The sequence below is a fragment of the Caretta caretta genome, chromosome 13, assembly GCF_965140235.1.
Source record: "Caretta caretta isolate rCarCar2 chromosome 13, rCarCar1.hap1, whole genome shotgun sequence".
NCBI lineage: Eukaryota > Metazoa > Chordata > Testudines > Cheloniidae > Caretta > Caretta caretta.
Window position 1 is genome coordinate 18,211,444 of NC_134218.1, and position 15,496 is coordinate 18,226,939.

The 15,496-nt window shown below is 41.2% G+C and overlaps 1 protein-coding gene across 3 annotated transcripts in view; it reads left to right on the plus strand.

The window, feature by feature from the left end:
* The window catches only part of PREX1 (phosphatidylinositol-3,4,5-trisphosphate dependent Rac exchange factor 1), a 323,079-nt gene extending 311,010 nt beyond the window's left edge, over window positions 1-12,069 (plus strand). For all 3 annotated transcript variants that reach the window (XM_048819856.2, XM_048819857.2, XM_048819855.2), the window contains exon 40: window positions 10,721-12,069. In XM_048819856.2, the coding sequence (XP_048675813.1) occupies window positions 10,721-10,796 (76 nt within the window). In that variant the 3' untranslated portion in view covers window positions 10,797-12,069. The remainder of the gene's footprint in view (window positions 1-10,720) is intronic.
* Window positions 12,070-15,496: the final 3,427 nt, after the last annotated feature.

Consider the following 15,496-nt stretch of genomic DNA (forward strand, 5'->3'; position numbering starts at 1 on the left):
CCAATATGTCCAAGGTTCTTAGGCCCAGCCCATTGTTCAAAAATGCTTTGTTTTATAAAACAGCAAGTCACTGTGACTCTTAGTCAATCACTGCTGACAATATGGAGTTCATGCAAACCATGTTCAATGGATGGAGAAAACACCTTCATATAAATCAAGCATATTCAATGTTCAGAAAGAGCTGCAGAGCCGGGGAAAGAAAGGCTTTCTAGAAAACAGGGATCCCAGAAGTCAACTTATTACTATTTTTGTAAAGACTGGTATTTAATTCAGGTTGCAGCAGGTATAATTGCCTTTTGCAGCTGTAGGCTCAGAGCCATTTTTATTCACTGACTGCCTGGCTTTAGGTTGAATTAAAACTTCATTCAAACTGATGTGTGAATGTGCCCTCCATTTAAGAGAGCATAAGAGACAGTTAAGGGACCACACCTAAAACGAGGCCTAATAAAGTCTGCCCAGAAACAAGCACCACATAGGTGCAGGGTTCCACTGGCTATTGTGAGCAGGTATGTGTGTGAGAGAACATACAGAATCTGAGAGCAGACAAGAACACACACAGAGAGAGGAGAAAAGCAAGAAAGCCAGGCAGTAGTCTATGAACACAGTGTGATCTGACCCTGGGAAAAGCTAGTTAGCTAGCTAAAAGAGAGCTTTTAGGTCTGTTGGCTAACGAGGCTTGGGGCTCTAAGCTACAAAACTGCTCCTTTTGTACTTGGTTCTTCCAGAGTTTAGAGAAACAGGACTTTGACTATTGCTTGCGAATAAACAAAATGGTATCAAAGAGTTTACTAGACTCCATTGATTTCCAAGTGGAACATCCCCAAAATTTGACTAACCATTCAGGTCAAAAAGGGGCAACAACATTCTTTAGGTCTTTGGGGAGAGGCACGAGGGAAGATCAGGAAATGTCTTTCTTTTCTCTGACCATGTGTTTTTGTCCCGGAGAAAGAGAGATTTTTTTTTCTTTTGAATTGGAATCTGATTCCAGCACTGCCCAAAACACAGAAACTTGGAGGGCTTGCAGAAGCTTGGTCAAAGTCACCAAGTTCTTATTTTGTGGGAATAGGGAAAAAAAGGCCTGCTCCTGCTCCCGCTCCCACTGAAATCAGGAGGAGTTTTATCATTGGCTTTAGTAAGAAGAGTGTTGAACTCAAAGACTTAAATCCCTCCTAAGGGCAAATATCTTCCATGACGTCCACAAGTAATGAACAGGAAAAAAATTATAATGTACAGATAATCTGTCTTCTGGGCTTCTCAGTGTGTGTTGTTCTATCCTTTTCTTCTGCTAATATTATGAACTCTTCAGAACAGCATTTGCCTTTATTCAGTATCTGCTGCCATGTTGTTGGTTATTTACAAATGCATTATTTAAGAATTACACACACACACACACACACACACACATACACAATGTTAAAAGAACATTATTTAGTTGCAAAATCAAGCATTCAGGAGTTAGCAAATGTTTATTTATTGCCCATCCAGCCTTGATTCATCCCTCTTCTGTGACCACCCTATGCACTGAAGAAGGCAGGGGTCTTTGGGGAAAAAATGTTATAATGTAATGACAGATTGTATCACAATGGGGCACACTGGAGCAGAATTATGGTTAAATGGGCAATCATAAAACTGGCATTTCCTAATTTTCAAGTGCTGGAGTTTGCAGTCTAGCTAATATACTAGCTTTAACATACTTTATGTGTGTGTTTTTCTAGGTTTTTTTTGTTTTGTGCTTAAAGAAAAAGGTAAAAATAAATTCTAGACCATTCTATCAGCAAGCCTTGAACCCCGAACCCCCAGCACTGCAGTATAAACTATGGGTATGTCAACACTTTGAGCTGGGGAGTGTAATTCCTGGTTTGAGGAAACGAGCTAGCATGTTAAAAACAGAGTGTACTTGCAGTGGCAAGGGCTAGCAGCCCCAGGTACATGGTTAGCATCTCAGGCAGATGTGTACTCACAGCAGATAGCCCCTCCCTATGCTCCTGCCAGTGTGGCTACACTCTAATTTTAGCATGCTCGCTACGTCAGAGCTAGTGCAGGTACGTCTCCTCAAGCTGGGAATCGCACCCAGCTCGAAGTATAGACATGGCTTAGGACCGTTTGAGCTACAGAATTAATGTTAGTTGGCAGCAGGGGCATGATATTTTCACCCAAAGGAACAGGTAGGTTGCTGGGTTCAGGTGTTGGTTCCAGGGGAAGCTGGGGTGAAACCCAGCCTGGCCTGACTCTCTTTCTCTCTTTCCCCTCGAGTTGGGAGAAGCTCCTGCCCTATGTGTTACCCCAGAAGGGGGATTGGTGGCTGGTGACATGCCATGGGCCAGGGAGTGGTTAGTCATAGAGTTTATTGCCGAAAAGGACCACCAGATCATTCAGTCTGACCTCTCATATATCACAGGCTACCAATGCTATCCAGCACCTGCACACTAAACCCAACAACCAAAATTAAGCCAAAGTTTTACAACCCCAGGAGACTAGACTACTGTGTGTCACAGGCAGAGAATAGGCCATATGTATTTATAGAGAGCAACTATATCACCTCTCACCCTTCTTTTTGCTAGTCAACTTTTTCCAGTCTACTCTCATAAGACAGGCCATCCATTCCCCGACCGTCCTAGTAGCTCTTCTCTGCACCAGTTCCACTTTAAATTCCTCTATCTTGAACATGGATGACCAGAATTGTACATAATATTCCAAATGAGTCTTATCAGTGCCTGTACAATGGCATTAATACTTCTCTATCTGTATTGGAAATGCCTCGCCTGATACATCCTAGGATTGCATTTGGCTTTTTCACAGCAACATCACATAGGTGGCTCATAGTCATCCTGTGATCGACCCCCACACCCAGGTCCCGTTCCTCCTCTGTCGCTTTCAGTTGATGAGCTCCCAGCTTGTAGCAGAAATTCTTATCAATAAGACCCTAAGAACTTTTACCATTGAATTTTATCCCACCTATATCACTTCAGTCTTCAAGGTCCCAAGATTAATCCTTGAGGAACTCCACTAGTAATATCCCTCTTGTCTGATAATTCACATTTCAGAACGACTTGTTGTCTTCTCCCCTTTAGCCAGTTCTTTATCCACCTCACTGGTTTTGTACTGATCTTCCCTAATTTAACTAATAATTTCCCATGTGGTACCATGTCATATGCTTTACTGAAGTCCAAGGATATTAGGTCTACTATGCTTCCCTTAGCTAAAAATATCAGTTATTTCCTCAAAGAAGGAAAGAAGGTTAGGGGCCTTCTCAAAGAATCGTTTATAATGAAGCAATCTAAATATAGCTATCTGCTCCCCCTATAACAAAACATAAATAGTCTAACTGATCTATTGTGCCCACATTTTCAGAAATTTGCTCATATTTGTTTGTCTAATTTGCATACTCAGTTACTGCAATTGCACATGTAGTCCCAGAAAACACAGCAATAAATGCATCTAGTTAACTATTTGGAAATATACTTATCTGATTTGCTTACACACTTACAGTAATTGCACATGAAAATCTGAGCCTTAAATTTCTAAGGAGTGTGTATGGGGGTGAGAGAACAAGTGTGCAGAAAACTTAGCAATGTGATTTTTCAGGACACAACCCTGTGAGGCATATGAATCGAGCAGTTTCACATGTGATATAGTATTTGAGATTATTACTCTGCTTCTTGAAACTTGTTTCATTTGGGCTGAAAGTACAGAAGTGTCTTGCAGGCATAAAGTAGTAACTCAAGGATCCAAGGATTGACATTCAGATCAATAATGCTGTCTAGCACTGAATCTTACTGGTAATGCTAAACATTTCCTAGAACAAGGATCTTTAAAACACGTGTTAGCATCAATTAGACACAGTGGCACAATTTTAATCTTGGCTTGTAGCAATACTCTATTGATTGCATTTAAACACCCTAATGGAGATTGTGAAAATATTCTGATAAATAAAGATCCAAAGTAGCTTCAATACAATATGAATTATTCAGAGCTTTCACACCCTAAATGTAAAGCAAATTGTTTCTGTCCTTCATGGTGCTTTCACAGGTAGTCCCTTCAGTGTCATTTACCCACTTAACCAAGGAAGTCTAAGTGTCGATAGCCAGGTAATGTATCTAAGTATCTGCTGCCCTTGGGAGTTCATTATAGTTATGACTTGTCATATCATATTACATTACTTTCAGATGGTTACCATATGGGTAGCTTAGTTGTACGGCAGTAGCTCAGAAGCTTTTTGAGGTAGAATAGTAAATGAACCAGGACACTTTTAATGGTTGAGCCAAGTGATGTTTTGGTTTGTCAAAGACAAATGACATTGTTTCACCACACAATCTGTATTTTACATGTATTTTAGGTCACTAGCATAAAATCCAGGAGATGCATTTTCAGCTCTATTTACTGAAAAATCCTTGGATAAGGTTTTCCACAACATACAATTTAGATACTATTTTTACCAAAGAAAACCCCTATGTATTGTAATAAAATAATAGATTCATAGAATCATAAATTATAGGACCAAAAGGGACAATTGTGATAATCTAGTTTATATAACATAAGCCACAGCCTTCCCTGAATTAATTTCTGTTTTTCTGTTAGAAGAACATTCTATCTTGATTTAAAATTTCCAGTAATTGAGAATCCACCATCAGTTGTTCCAAAAGGTAATAACTTTCACTGTTAAAAATTTTCACCTGATTTCTCATATGAATTATCTAGCTTCTACTTCTAGCCACTGGATCTTGTTATACGTTTGTTTGCTAGATGAAGAGCCCTCTATTATCAAATTTTTGTTCTCTAAGCAGATACATATAGACTATAATCAAGTCACCCCTTAATCTTCTCTTTGTTAAATTAAACAGATTGAGCTCCTTGAGTCTTTCACGATAAGACATGTTTTCCAATCCTTTAATTATTCTTATGGTTCTTCTCTGAACCGTCTCCAATGTGTCAATGTCCTTCTAAATTTTGGACACCAGAATGGGACACAGTAGTCCAGCAGTGGTCACATCAGTGCCAAATACAGAGGTAATATAATGCTCTACTCCTACTTGATACTTCCCTAATTACACACCCAAGAATTACATTAGCTCTTTTGACCACAGTGTCACACTGGGAGCTCATGTTCAACAGTTTATTTCCCATGAATCACAAGTCCTTTGCAGAGTCACTACTTCCCAGCACAGACTCCCCCATCCTGTAAGTATGGCCTACATTCTTTGTTCTTACATACAGAATTTTACATTTGACTATATTAAAATACATAGTGTTTGCTTGCACCCAGGTTACCAGGCAACTCAGATTGTTCTGTATCAGTAACCTCTCCTTATCGCTATTTTGACAATATCCCCAATCTTTATGTCATATACAAATTTTACCAGTAATGTTTTTTACAGGTCATTGATAAAAATGTTAAATGACCGCACAAGATCCTGTGGGACCCCACTAGAGACACACCCACTCAATTATGATACCCACTTACTATTACATTTTGAGACCTATCAGATAGCCAGGTTTTAATCCATTTAATGTATGCCACGTTGATTTTGTATTGTTCTAGTTTCTTAATCAAAATGTTGTGCAGCACCCAGTCAAAACCACCTTACAGAAGTCTAAGTGTATAACAACACTATATTACCCTTATCAACCAAACTTGTAATAATCAAAAAAAGATATTGTGTTAATTTGACAAGATCTATTTGCCATAAATTCATGTTGAATGGCTTTTAGTCCTATTGCATTCCTTTAATTTTGTACTAAAGAATTACCAAAACAAAATTAATCGGGGCTCAAGGCCAGATGACACTGGTATATAATTTGGTGAACTCAAAGATTAGGAAAATGAAGGATTAATGGCATTAGCTATGCCAGGCTATGCACCAGGCCTATGTTAACCAATTTTCATAAGGTCCATGCATGCAAATGTGTCTAATTTGCATACATAATTCCAATCCTATAGACAAATCACTGTGACTCCATGCCTGAAATCTGTAAATCTGGCCCATGTGGCAGGTGGGGCCAATATACCTGATTGCTGAGCTGCACTATCTCTACCCTTACCCCCACTCCCACATACACACTCAGTTCTGGACCTCCTCTGCTAAGCAGAAACTGTACATTTTCTTTTCTCCTTTATTAGATCTGGATGGGATTAGAAGAGCACGGTTAGGAGCTGTAACTTAATAAACCTATATTTTCCTTTCTGTAACTGAGTCCCAATCAGATATGAGTGCTATTCTCATATGAAAACAGCACAAAGGGCTCTGCACCTTAAGGCATATGGGACCATCAGAGAAGGATCTACACAGTTCTGAAAAGCTTTGGGCACCTGCCTACTCGAATATTTGGGATTGTACTGTAAAATGCCTACTGAACCAATGCTTGGTGCACCTTGGCATTGTGCTTTGTGAAGGAGGTAGGTACTCACTAAGTATCCAGGTTACAGTGCAAATAAAATCAATATAATCAGCTGTAAAAGGAGCACAGAAGGCTTCTAATTCTGCCTTTATACCATTTTATCATTGGCCAAATGTACTTTACTGGAGCACTAAGCAGTTAGAAGAGATTCTAGTGGCCACTGCGTGATTACTTAGTACAGTGTTTGACTAAAATGAGTGTGTCCTAAGGCCTGCAGCTCTTTCTGCACGCATGTGGAACTATTCAGCTGAGTTTCATACTATATCTGTAAGAGAATCAGATATGAATACAGCTCAACTCCAGCATGAAAATTCCAGGATGAAAGATGCATTATGCCTGCTATGCTTGGGGTCCATTTTTCTGAACCGTGTAGTCTGTCTATATAGCCATAGAAAACCATTAACTATTTGGAAGTTGCGAATATAAGTATATACACACCCTCAGAAAGCTAGCAGTTTGCAACAAGCCAGAATACTAAGGGCTAAACCCACATGGTGTTTAATTAATTGCCAAGTGCATATTAAATCTCCTTTTTTATCTGTTGTTGCTCCCGCATACAGGTTGAGCTACTAAATATCCATAGTAGTAGCATTATTATTGCTTCTGGGGATTTTTTGTGCTGGGCATTTGAAGTCCCATCCTCCTTGAGACAATATGCTGATAAGCAATTATCTCGGCTGATACTTTTTCAGAGAGGTTCAGTGTCTGTAGGCAGAGGGTGAAATTATTATTTTTTTTTTTTAATACTGCTGCCTTTGATCTGGTTTGCTTTGTTATGTAACCGCATTGATCTTCACCTTCGGTAATGGGTGGAGAGTTGTTGTGGTGGGATAATATGACTAACAAACACGTTATTTGCACTGAGGTTGAATGTTTTGCACTATCCACTCTCTTGCAGTACATATGTCTTTGAATTATCCAGAAGGAATCAGAGAGCTTCTCTCATTTGCAAGTGTTTTTAATTAAAGAAAAGGAATTTGGTTTTTCCACTCTATCTCATTATTTTTGAGTTCTCATTTATTTAAAAGGTAATGTGAGAGAAGATGAAACAAGTGCTGCAGAAACTAAGATGTCTTACTGCAATGGCACTAACAATTCCCACAGGGGGAAAAAGCTCAACCTGTCAGTCACTGCTGATACATTTTGACAGGAAAGTTTTTAACTAGGATTGATACCATGGGATACAAACATACTCCTTGCATTTAATTAAAAAAATGTCATTAGAGAGCTGCTTCCCAGCCTAGACAATCTCAGCTAAACTCCTAGCATCTCAGGATTTTCTAGCTCACTCATCTAACAGAAGAGAGTTTGACCATCAGTGCCTATGGACCACAAGAGTCTTGATGTTTATATCAACTGCAAAAATGTGTCGGGCATACACAGACACACAGAAAATTAAGATATGTGATGGGACAAATGAACTTGAGTATTTGGCCATCAGTTATGCCTGGTAGCCACTTAGCCAAGGATTGAAACATCATTTTTGTCTCTGAGACCTGAAGCTGAAAGGCAGAAAATGTATTCAATGAAAAACAAGAGTAAAAAAGGGATGTATTTTAAAAATTGCAATGCAAGGGAGAGTGGAAGATAGCCAGAGTGGTAATATCGATAGCTCTGCTAACGATATGTTTTCTGATGTGGCCTTTTCTCACTGGCAGATCTGTGAGTGACTGCTGCTGTGGAGCGCACTGGCCAGCTCTCACACACACAAGTCTATGTTTCAGTAATTGGGACTTCTGCTTTAGCTTAGTCTCCTGTTTTACATAAAATGACAGGCAGAGAAAACATACCTCAGACAGGATTTCCCTTTCCTTCCAGGTCTATGAGACTATCACAAGAACATGGAACATCAAATCTCCCTTTGCAAAGTTCTTGATGAAATTGGTGTTCTGACTGGGGCACTCTGCTATGGAGGGCTTTACTGCTGATCTTTCAAGTCTTGCAAAATCACTGGAAAGGTCTCCTGTACATTTACGAGTTGATCATCTATAGCAATGATGGGATCACATCTCTCAAATGGCTTCTTTGGGGGAGGCTCACACAAGTAGGTGGAATTCACAAGCCTGCAATTCAAAACCATTTCCCTCTTCCCACAACCCAAGTGATTTAATTTAAAACCATGCATTCACTCTGCAGAGTACTAAATTTACTGTAACCACCAAGGAAAAATACCTGGGTGTCACTGTAGACAGCTCCATGAAAACCTCTGTTCAACAGGCATACAGAGTAAAAACAAACAAACAAAAAACAAACAAAACAAAATATTTGAATGTGTCACATTAGGAATAGGCTAAATAATAATCTTGAAAATATTATAAGACCATTGTATCAGAGGTAACCCTTATCTGAAATACTGTGTTCAGATCTGGTTGCACTATCTTAAAAAAAGATATAGCAGAAAAGAAAAGTTCAGAGATGGGGGAATGACAGTGTTTAGAACAGTGGTGGGCAAACTATGGCCCGGGGCCACATCCGGCCCTCCAGATGTTTTAATCCGGCCCTCAAGCTCCCGCCGGGAAGTAGGATCCGGGGCTTGATCTGCTCTGGTGCTCCAGCCGGAGAGTGAGGTTGGGGTCTTGCCGTACTCCACACAGCTCCCGGAAGCAGGGGCATGTCCCCACTCTGGCCTCTAGGCATAGGGGCAGCCAGAGGGCTCCACACGCTGCCCCTGCAGCTCCCATTGGCTGGGAACTGCAGACAATGGGAGCTGCAGGGGCGGCGCCTGCGGACAGGGCAGTGCACAGAGCCGCCTGGCCACACCTCTGCATAGGAGCCGGAGGAGGGACATGCCGCTTTTTCTGGGAGCTGCTTGAGGTAAGTGCCACCCAGAGCCTGCCCCCCTGAACCCCTCCCATGCCCCAGCCCTGATCCCCCTCCCACATTCCAAACCCCTCAGTCCCAGCCCAGAGCACTCTCAACCCCTCATCCCCAGCCCCACTCCAGAGCCCACACACCCAGTCAGAGCCCACCCGCCCTCTAACCCCCAATTACATAAGCATTCATGGCCCGTCATATAATTTCCATACCCAGATGTGGCCCCCGGGCCAAAAAGTTTGCCCACCCCTGGTTTAGAAGCCTAGAGAGATTTATGTATGAGCAAAACTTAAAAGATTGGGACTATTTAGCTTAGGAAGGAAAAGAAAAAGAGGGAATACAGCAGAAACCTGCAAGGTGCTGAGCACGTACTTGGAAATCCTGAGGGTCCTTAACATTCAATGAGCATTATAATGTAGGTCAGGACTGTAGGTCTGTGAGAATTGAGGGCACTCAGCACTTCCCAAAACTGAGCCTGCAGATTCACAGTTCATCTTTGCTCTTTGCTCGCGGAATGTGCTCTACCCTTTGTTTATTTCCACTGCTCTTTCTAACTCTCTTTCCTCTTCAGCATGTTTATTGCAGCTTTTATTTGTCAAAGCTGATTTTTTTGTTTTTGTCTTCACGGCACTATCCATCTGCTCAGCTTTAACTTTAGTGACTGAGAAAGCCACAAATCCACCTTAAAAAAGCCCCAAACACATCCTTTTGGGGGAAGAGGAGTGTGTGTTTGTTTATTATTTCCTAAAGCAAATGATGCAGTTCATCAGCGAGACTGAAAGGCTCAAGAAACAGAAGTTCCTAAGTGAAGGAGCATGGGGTCTTCCATGGGGATAGCTATATTCTGAGGACATTTAAAAGGCCATATTATCAGCTGGTGTAAATCAGCACAATTCAATTTACTTTGACTGAGCTATGCTGATTCACACCGGCACAGACTCTGGTCTTCCATTTTCAGGAGGACAGTAAGAGAGATTTTTCTCTGCCGTACATGTGAAAAATGCATACACAAACCCAATCAAGCGGGGACAGGATCATACATGTGCATTTAATCCCACAATCAGTTTTACTTCTCACAATTGCTAGACCCTGTCCAATAATGTTAACCTCTCTTGTGCTGGATGAGATTAACACACTTAGAGAACTCATGTTTTAAAAACAGCTATGATCCACTAAATTGTCTTCAGTGTACAGTAAGGGAAACTTGTATAGTGTGTGAATGGTTGTGCTTCTGGTAATAATTCAATTCATAAAAATACATTTTGTCACTCCTAATTACAGAAAGAGAAGGGAACATTTTGCTATACACAGCAATGGCTACCTGAAGAGAGAAAATGGCATTACAAGTTTCACAAAGTAATTAAGTTTCCTCCTGTGAGTTTCTTCCTACACTGCAACGGCATTTGCATGAGCAGAGCCTGGATTATGCCATTATCTCCACTATATTCCTTGACCTGACTACATTTATTCTGATGTGAGATTTAATTTTTTTCCTTTTCTTGTTTCCCAGATCCTGCAGGAAGCCTGTTATGCAGTCACTCCCTCTGAAGTCTGATATTTGGTCTAGTAATTACATCAGACTGTAACTGACACCCTTTCAGAAAAAATTACAATGAGAAGAAACCAGAAGCCAATAGGCAGAATGCATTTCAATATTAATTTGCAAATCAAAGTTTTGGTGACTAATTAAATTACTTTCTAATTGTGAACACCACACTTTCAGACTTATTTTGAAAATGAAAAGAAATGAAAAGGTTGGATGGATGCCAAGCATGAAATTTTCCATTTAGTTTCAATTACGTTTTAATCAGTATGTGCTGGGTTGCTAGGGGCTTCCTAATTAACATTCCATTGCTTTCTCATATATGAATGCAGTACATACTTTTAAGGTTACCCTGTACAGACCTTGCCAGTGAGATTTCCCTGCAGATGTTTTTCCTGGTTTCACATCATTTTCACAGCTGTGCTACTTCCTATACAATGAGCTCTGTAAAATAAAAGGGATCCCAAAACGAAATGCTGAAGAATGAGAAATGTAAAGCCTCAGTTAGAAAAATAGTTTCCAGGTCAATACATCTGTCATCTGTCAAAGCAACAGAGAATATGAGATCAACAGAAAAGAGATTTAAAGCTTCAAGTCCTGACTGACAATTTTGCAACACAGTCTTTTTCATAATAGACACAGGAGTAGATTTTCAGTGTGTATATATATGTACATGGGGCCTGATTCTGCTGTTACTTCCACTGATATGAACCAGAATTAACTCAAATGATTACTGAAGTTACACTGGTGTAAAACTACTAAGTAGAGCTGTATGACATTTTTCAGCTGAATCTTTTTGGAGGGAAATGTAGACTTAACACCACCAAAATGTTTAATGAATTCATGTTGGTTTTGCCATATTGGTTATGTAAAAAAAAATCCAAAAAAGTCTAAACATTTTCAGTGTTTTCAAAACAAAATATTTCCATTTCTCAGTTTGAAATAACTTAATTTAAAATAAACCTATCCTGAAGGACGACCCATCACTCTCACAGATCTTGGGAGACAGGCCAGTCCTTGCCTACAGACAGCCCTCCAACCTGAAGCAAATACTCACCAGCAACCACACACCACACAACAGAACCACTAACCCAGGAACGTATCCTTCCAACAAAGCCCGTTGCCAACTGTGTCCACATATCTATTCAAGGGACACCATCATAGGGCCTAATCACATCAGCCACACTATCAGAGGCTTGTTCACCTGCACATCCACCAATGTGATATATGCCATCATGTGCCAGCAATGCCCCTCTGCCATGTGCATTGGTCAAACTGGACAGTCTCTACGTAAAAGAATAAATGGACACAAATCAGATGTCAAGAATTATAACGTTCATAAACCAGTTGGAGAACACTTCAATCTTTCTGGTCACTCGATTACAAACCTAAAGGTCACAATATTAGAACAAAAAGACGTCAAAAACAGACTCCAACGAGAGACTGCTGAATTGGAATTAATTTGCAAACTGGATACAATTAACTTAGGCTTGAATAGAGACTGGGAGTGGATGGGTCATTACACAAAGTAAAACTATTTCCCCATGTTTATTTCCCCAACCCCCCTCTGCTCCTCAGACGTTCCTGTTAACTGCTGGAAATGGCCCACCTTGATTATCACTACAAAAGGTTTTCTCGCCCACTCTCCTGCTGGTAATAGCTCATCTTAAGTGATCACTCTCCTTACAGTAAAAAGAAAAGGAGTACTTGTGGCACCTTAGAGACTAACCAATTTATTTGAGCATGAGCTTTCGTGAGCTACAGCTCACTTCATCGGATGCATACCGTAGAAACTGCAGCAGACTTTATATACACACAGAGAATATGAAACAATACCTCCTCCCACCCCACTGTCCTGCTGGTAATAGCTTATCTAAAGTGATCATCAAGTTGGGCCATTTCCAGCACAAATCCAGGTTTTCTCACCCTCCACCCCCCCACACAAATTCACTCTCCTGCTGGTGATAGCCCATCCAAAGTGACAACTCTCTACACAATGTGCATGATAATCAAGTTGGGCCATTTCCTGCACAAATCCAGGTTCTCTCACCCCCTCACCCCCCTCCCAAAAACCACACACACAAACTCACTATCCTGCTGGTAATAGCTCATCCAAAGTGACCACTCTCCCTACAATGTGCATGATAATCAAGGTGGGCCATTTCTAGCACAAATCCAGGACAGTGGGGTGGGAGGAGGTATTGTTTCATATTCTCTGTGTGTATATAAAGTCTGCTGCAGTTTCCACAGTATGCATCCGATGAAGTGAGCTGTAGCTCACGAAAGCTCATGCTCAAATAAATTGGTTAGTCTCTAAGGTGCCACAAGTACTCCTTTTCTTTTTGCGAATACAGACTAACACGGTTGTTACTCTGAAACCTCTCCTTACAGTGTGTATGATAACACTCATTTTTTCATGTTCTCTGTGTATATAAATCTCCCTACTGTATTTTCCACTGAATGCATCCGATGAAGTGAGCTGTAGCTCACGAAAGCTTATGCTCAAATAAATTGGTTAGTCTCTAAGGTGCCACTAGTACTCCTTTTCTTTTTGCAAATAAAGACTAACACGGCTGCTACTCTGAAACCTTTCATTTAAAATGTCCTTCAATATAATTTTTTTAAAAAGATGAAAAATGCTTGAAACTGAAAGAAAACTTTTAATTTGGGGGTCAAACAAAATATTTATTTTCACCCAAAATATATTATTATTAATATTATTTTACTTTTTGACTCACCAAAAATGAGTCTTCTGCACACAGAGCACTTGTAGGATTGGGCCCTTATTTTGGTAGTCGATATAATTCTTGTTTCATGAAACAAAACAATAACAAACCAAATGAGAAATCTGGGACCAGGTCTAAGTTTCACTGAAGGGAGATCAAGTAACAAATTCATGTGCAAAACCTCTAACACTGCACAGGGTCAGATCACAAATCGTGTAGTATCCAAGTACCACAAAAGTCAGTTACCTCCATCTTCTTCTGTGCTGGCTAAAAGAGTACTACTGAAGAAAAGGACACCAAAGAAGATCAGTGAGATGTGAGTGAGTGGGCTGATAACATACTTGAAAAAAATCCACCCCTGGTGACATTCATTGCACATTAATTTGGCACTCAGTCAGTGCGTACAGATGGTTGCAAAGGCCCCAACACAAATATATTAGAAGGAAAATTGGGTTTCCTAAACTGAAAGCTAAGGAGCTGTGTCATAGGTTTTCTAGTAAATGAAAGTTGCCTTCTGTTGCCTTTCCTGTTTTCACTTGACCTTTCATATGAACCATCCAGGGCCTGTCACTGTCGAAGCAAAATACAATTTTCAGCACAAAGCTTTGAGCATCTGAGCAGATGGTGACCTTATCCCTGAATGTCGTTCACCAGGCCACGTGCAGCAGGCTTTCACTTTAAAATTTAATGGAGATGACCGTAGAGATGTAGAACAAAGTGGTTTCAAACAGGCACAAAGCAAACAAGGGATGTGTCTAAACCTGGCAGATTTGACAGGCTGAAAAAGAAATAGCTTTTGACTTGTTCTTAATACTTCTATTGGCTTCTCAGAACTAAAGAAAAATCCCCCCTGGCAGTTTAATATATATAGTGCTAGCAATGTCACATTCTCAGCTTATCGAACTGGCAATTTTTTTCTTACACACTGTGGCATTCTTCAGATGATTACATTAAAATGTGCATCTTAAGAGGGCCCTGCGAATTCTGAAGACTAAGTAATTTTCACTGTTTAGGGTTTTAGACTAAAACACCTCAGTTAGAGACAATAAAAAAACCCCCGTTAGTTCTCTAACCCTGGTGCCTAGCTGCTGGTGAGGAAGCTTGTAATACTAACAACAGCACTCCACAGTATTATGGGGCCAGATCCGGTCCACACCTAGGCCGGGAGCAAGTCTGTAGCAAACCCCAAATTGTTATCAATTCTAAGATGGCTTTCTGCCACATATAGGCATGTCATAGTTCTCTCTGAGTACATTTGTTTCATATTTCCCTAAAGGTGGGAGTCCCAGCAGATGGGACAGGGATGTTGATACTTGCATCACCGTTTAGCTCTTGACTCGTGCCCGCAATGCTACGCGATGACTGGAGAAGCGTACCGGCTGCCAATGGACATGGTGCCAGGAGCTGGGAGTCCTGGTGTCACAGGTGAAGAATACAGATTACACTATGATCACTCTGAGAGCTAGAACCATGCTAGAGAGGACCCTGAAGAATGCCATCTGCTGCCAAAACGTGAAAAACCTGAAACCGAAACCAGACCAGGGCAAGGCGTTCGAGGTGACGTGCAAGTGGGACACCAGCAATCACTTCCTCCCCGCGGGAGCTTCACCCAATTTACAGGAATCAGGACAAGTGATACAGGAAGTGTGGCTACGCCAACAAGAAACTACTACATGTCCTATGTAGCTGCAAGCATAAGCGCCAACTTCTCCTGGCACCGGTGGGTGCTCGACCCCCCTATCCCCACCCCAACTCCACCCCTGCCCTGACCCCATTCCCTTCCCCAAAGTCCCCACCCCAACCCCGCCCCCTCCCTGGCCCTATTGGACTCCTTCCCCAAATTTCTGCCCTGGCCCCGCCTCTTCCTCACCTCCTCCCCGAGCGTGCCATGTTCCCGCTCCTCCCCGCTCCCTCCCATAGCTTGTTAAACCACGAAACAGCTGTTTCGCAGTGGCAAGTGCTGGGAGGAGAAACTGGGATGTGGCGCGCTCAGGGGAGGAGGCAGAGGTGGAGGTGA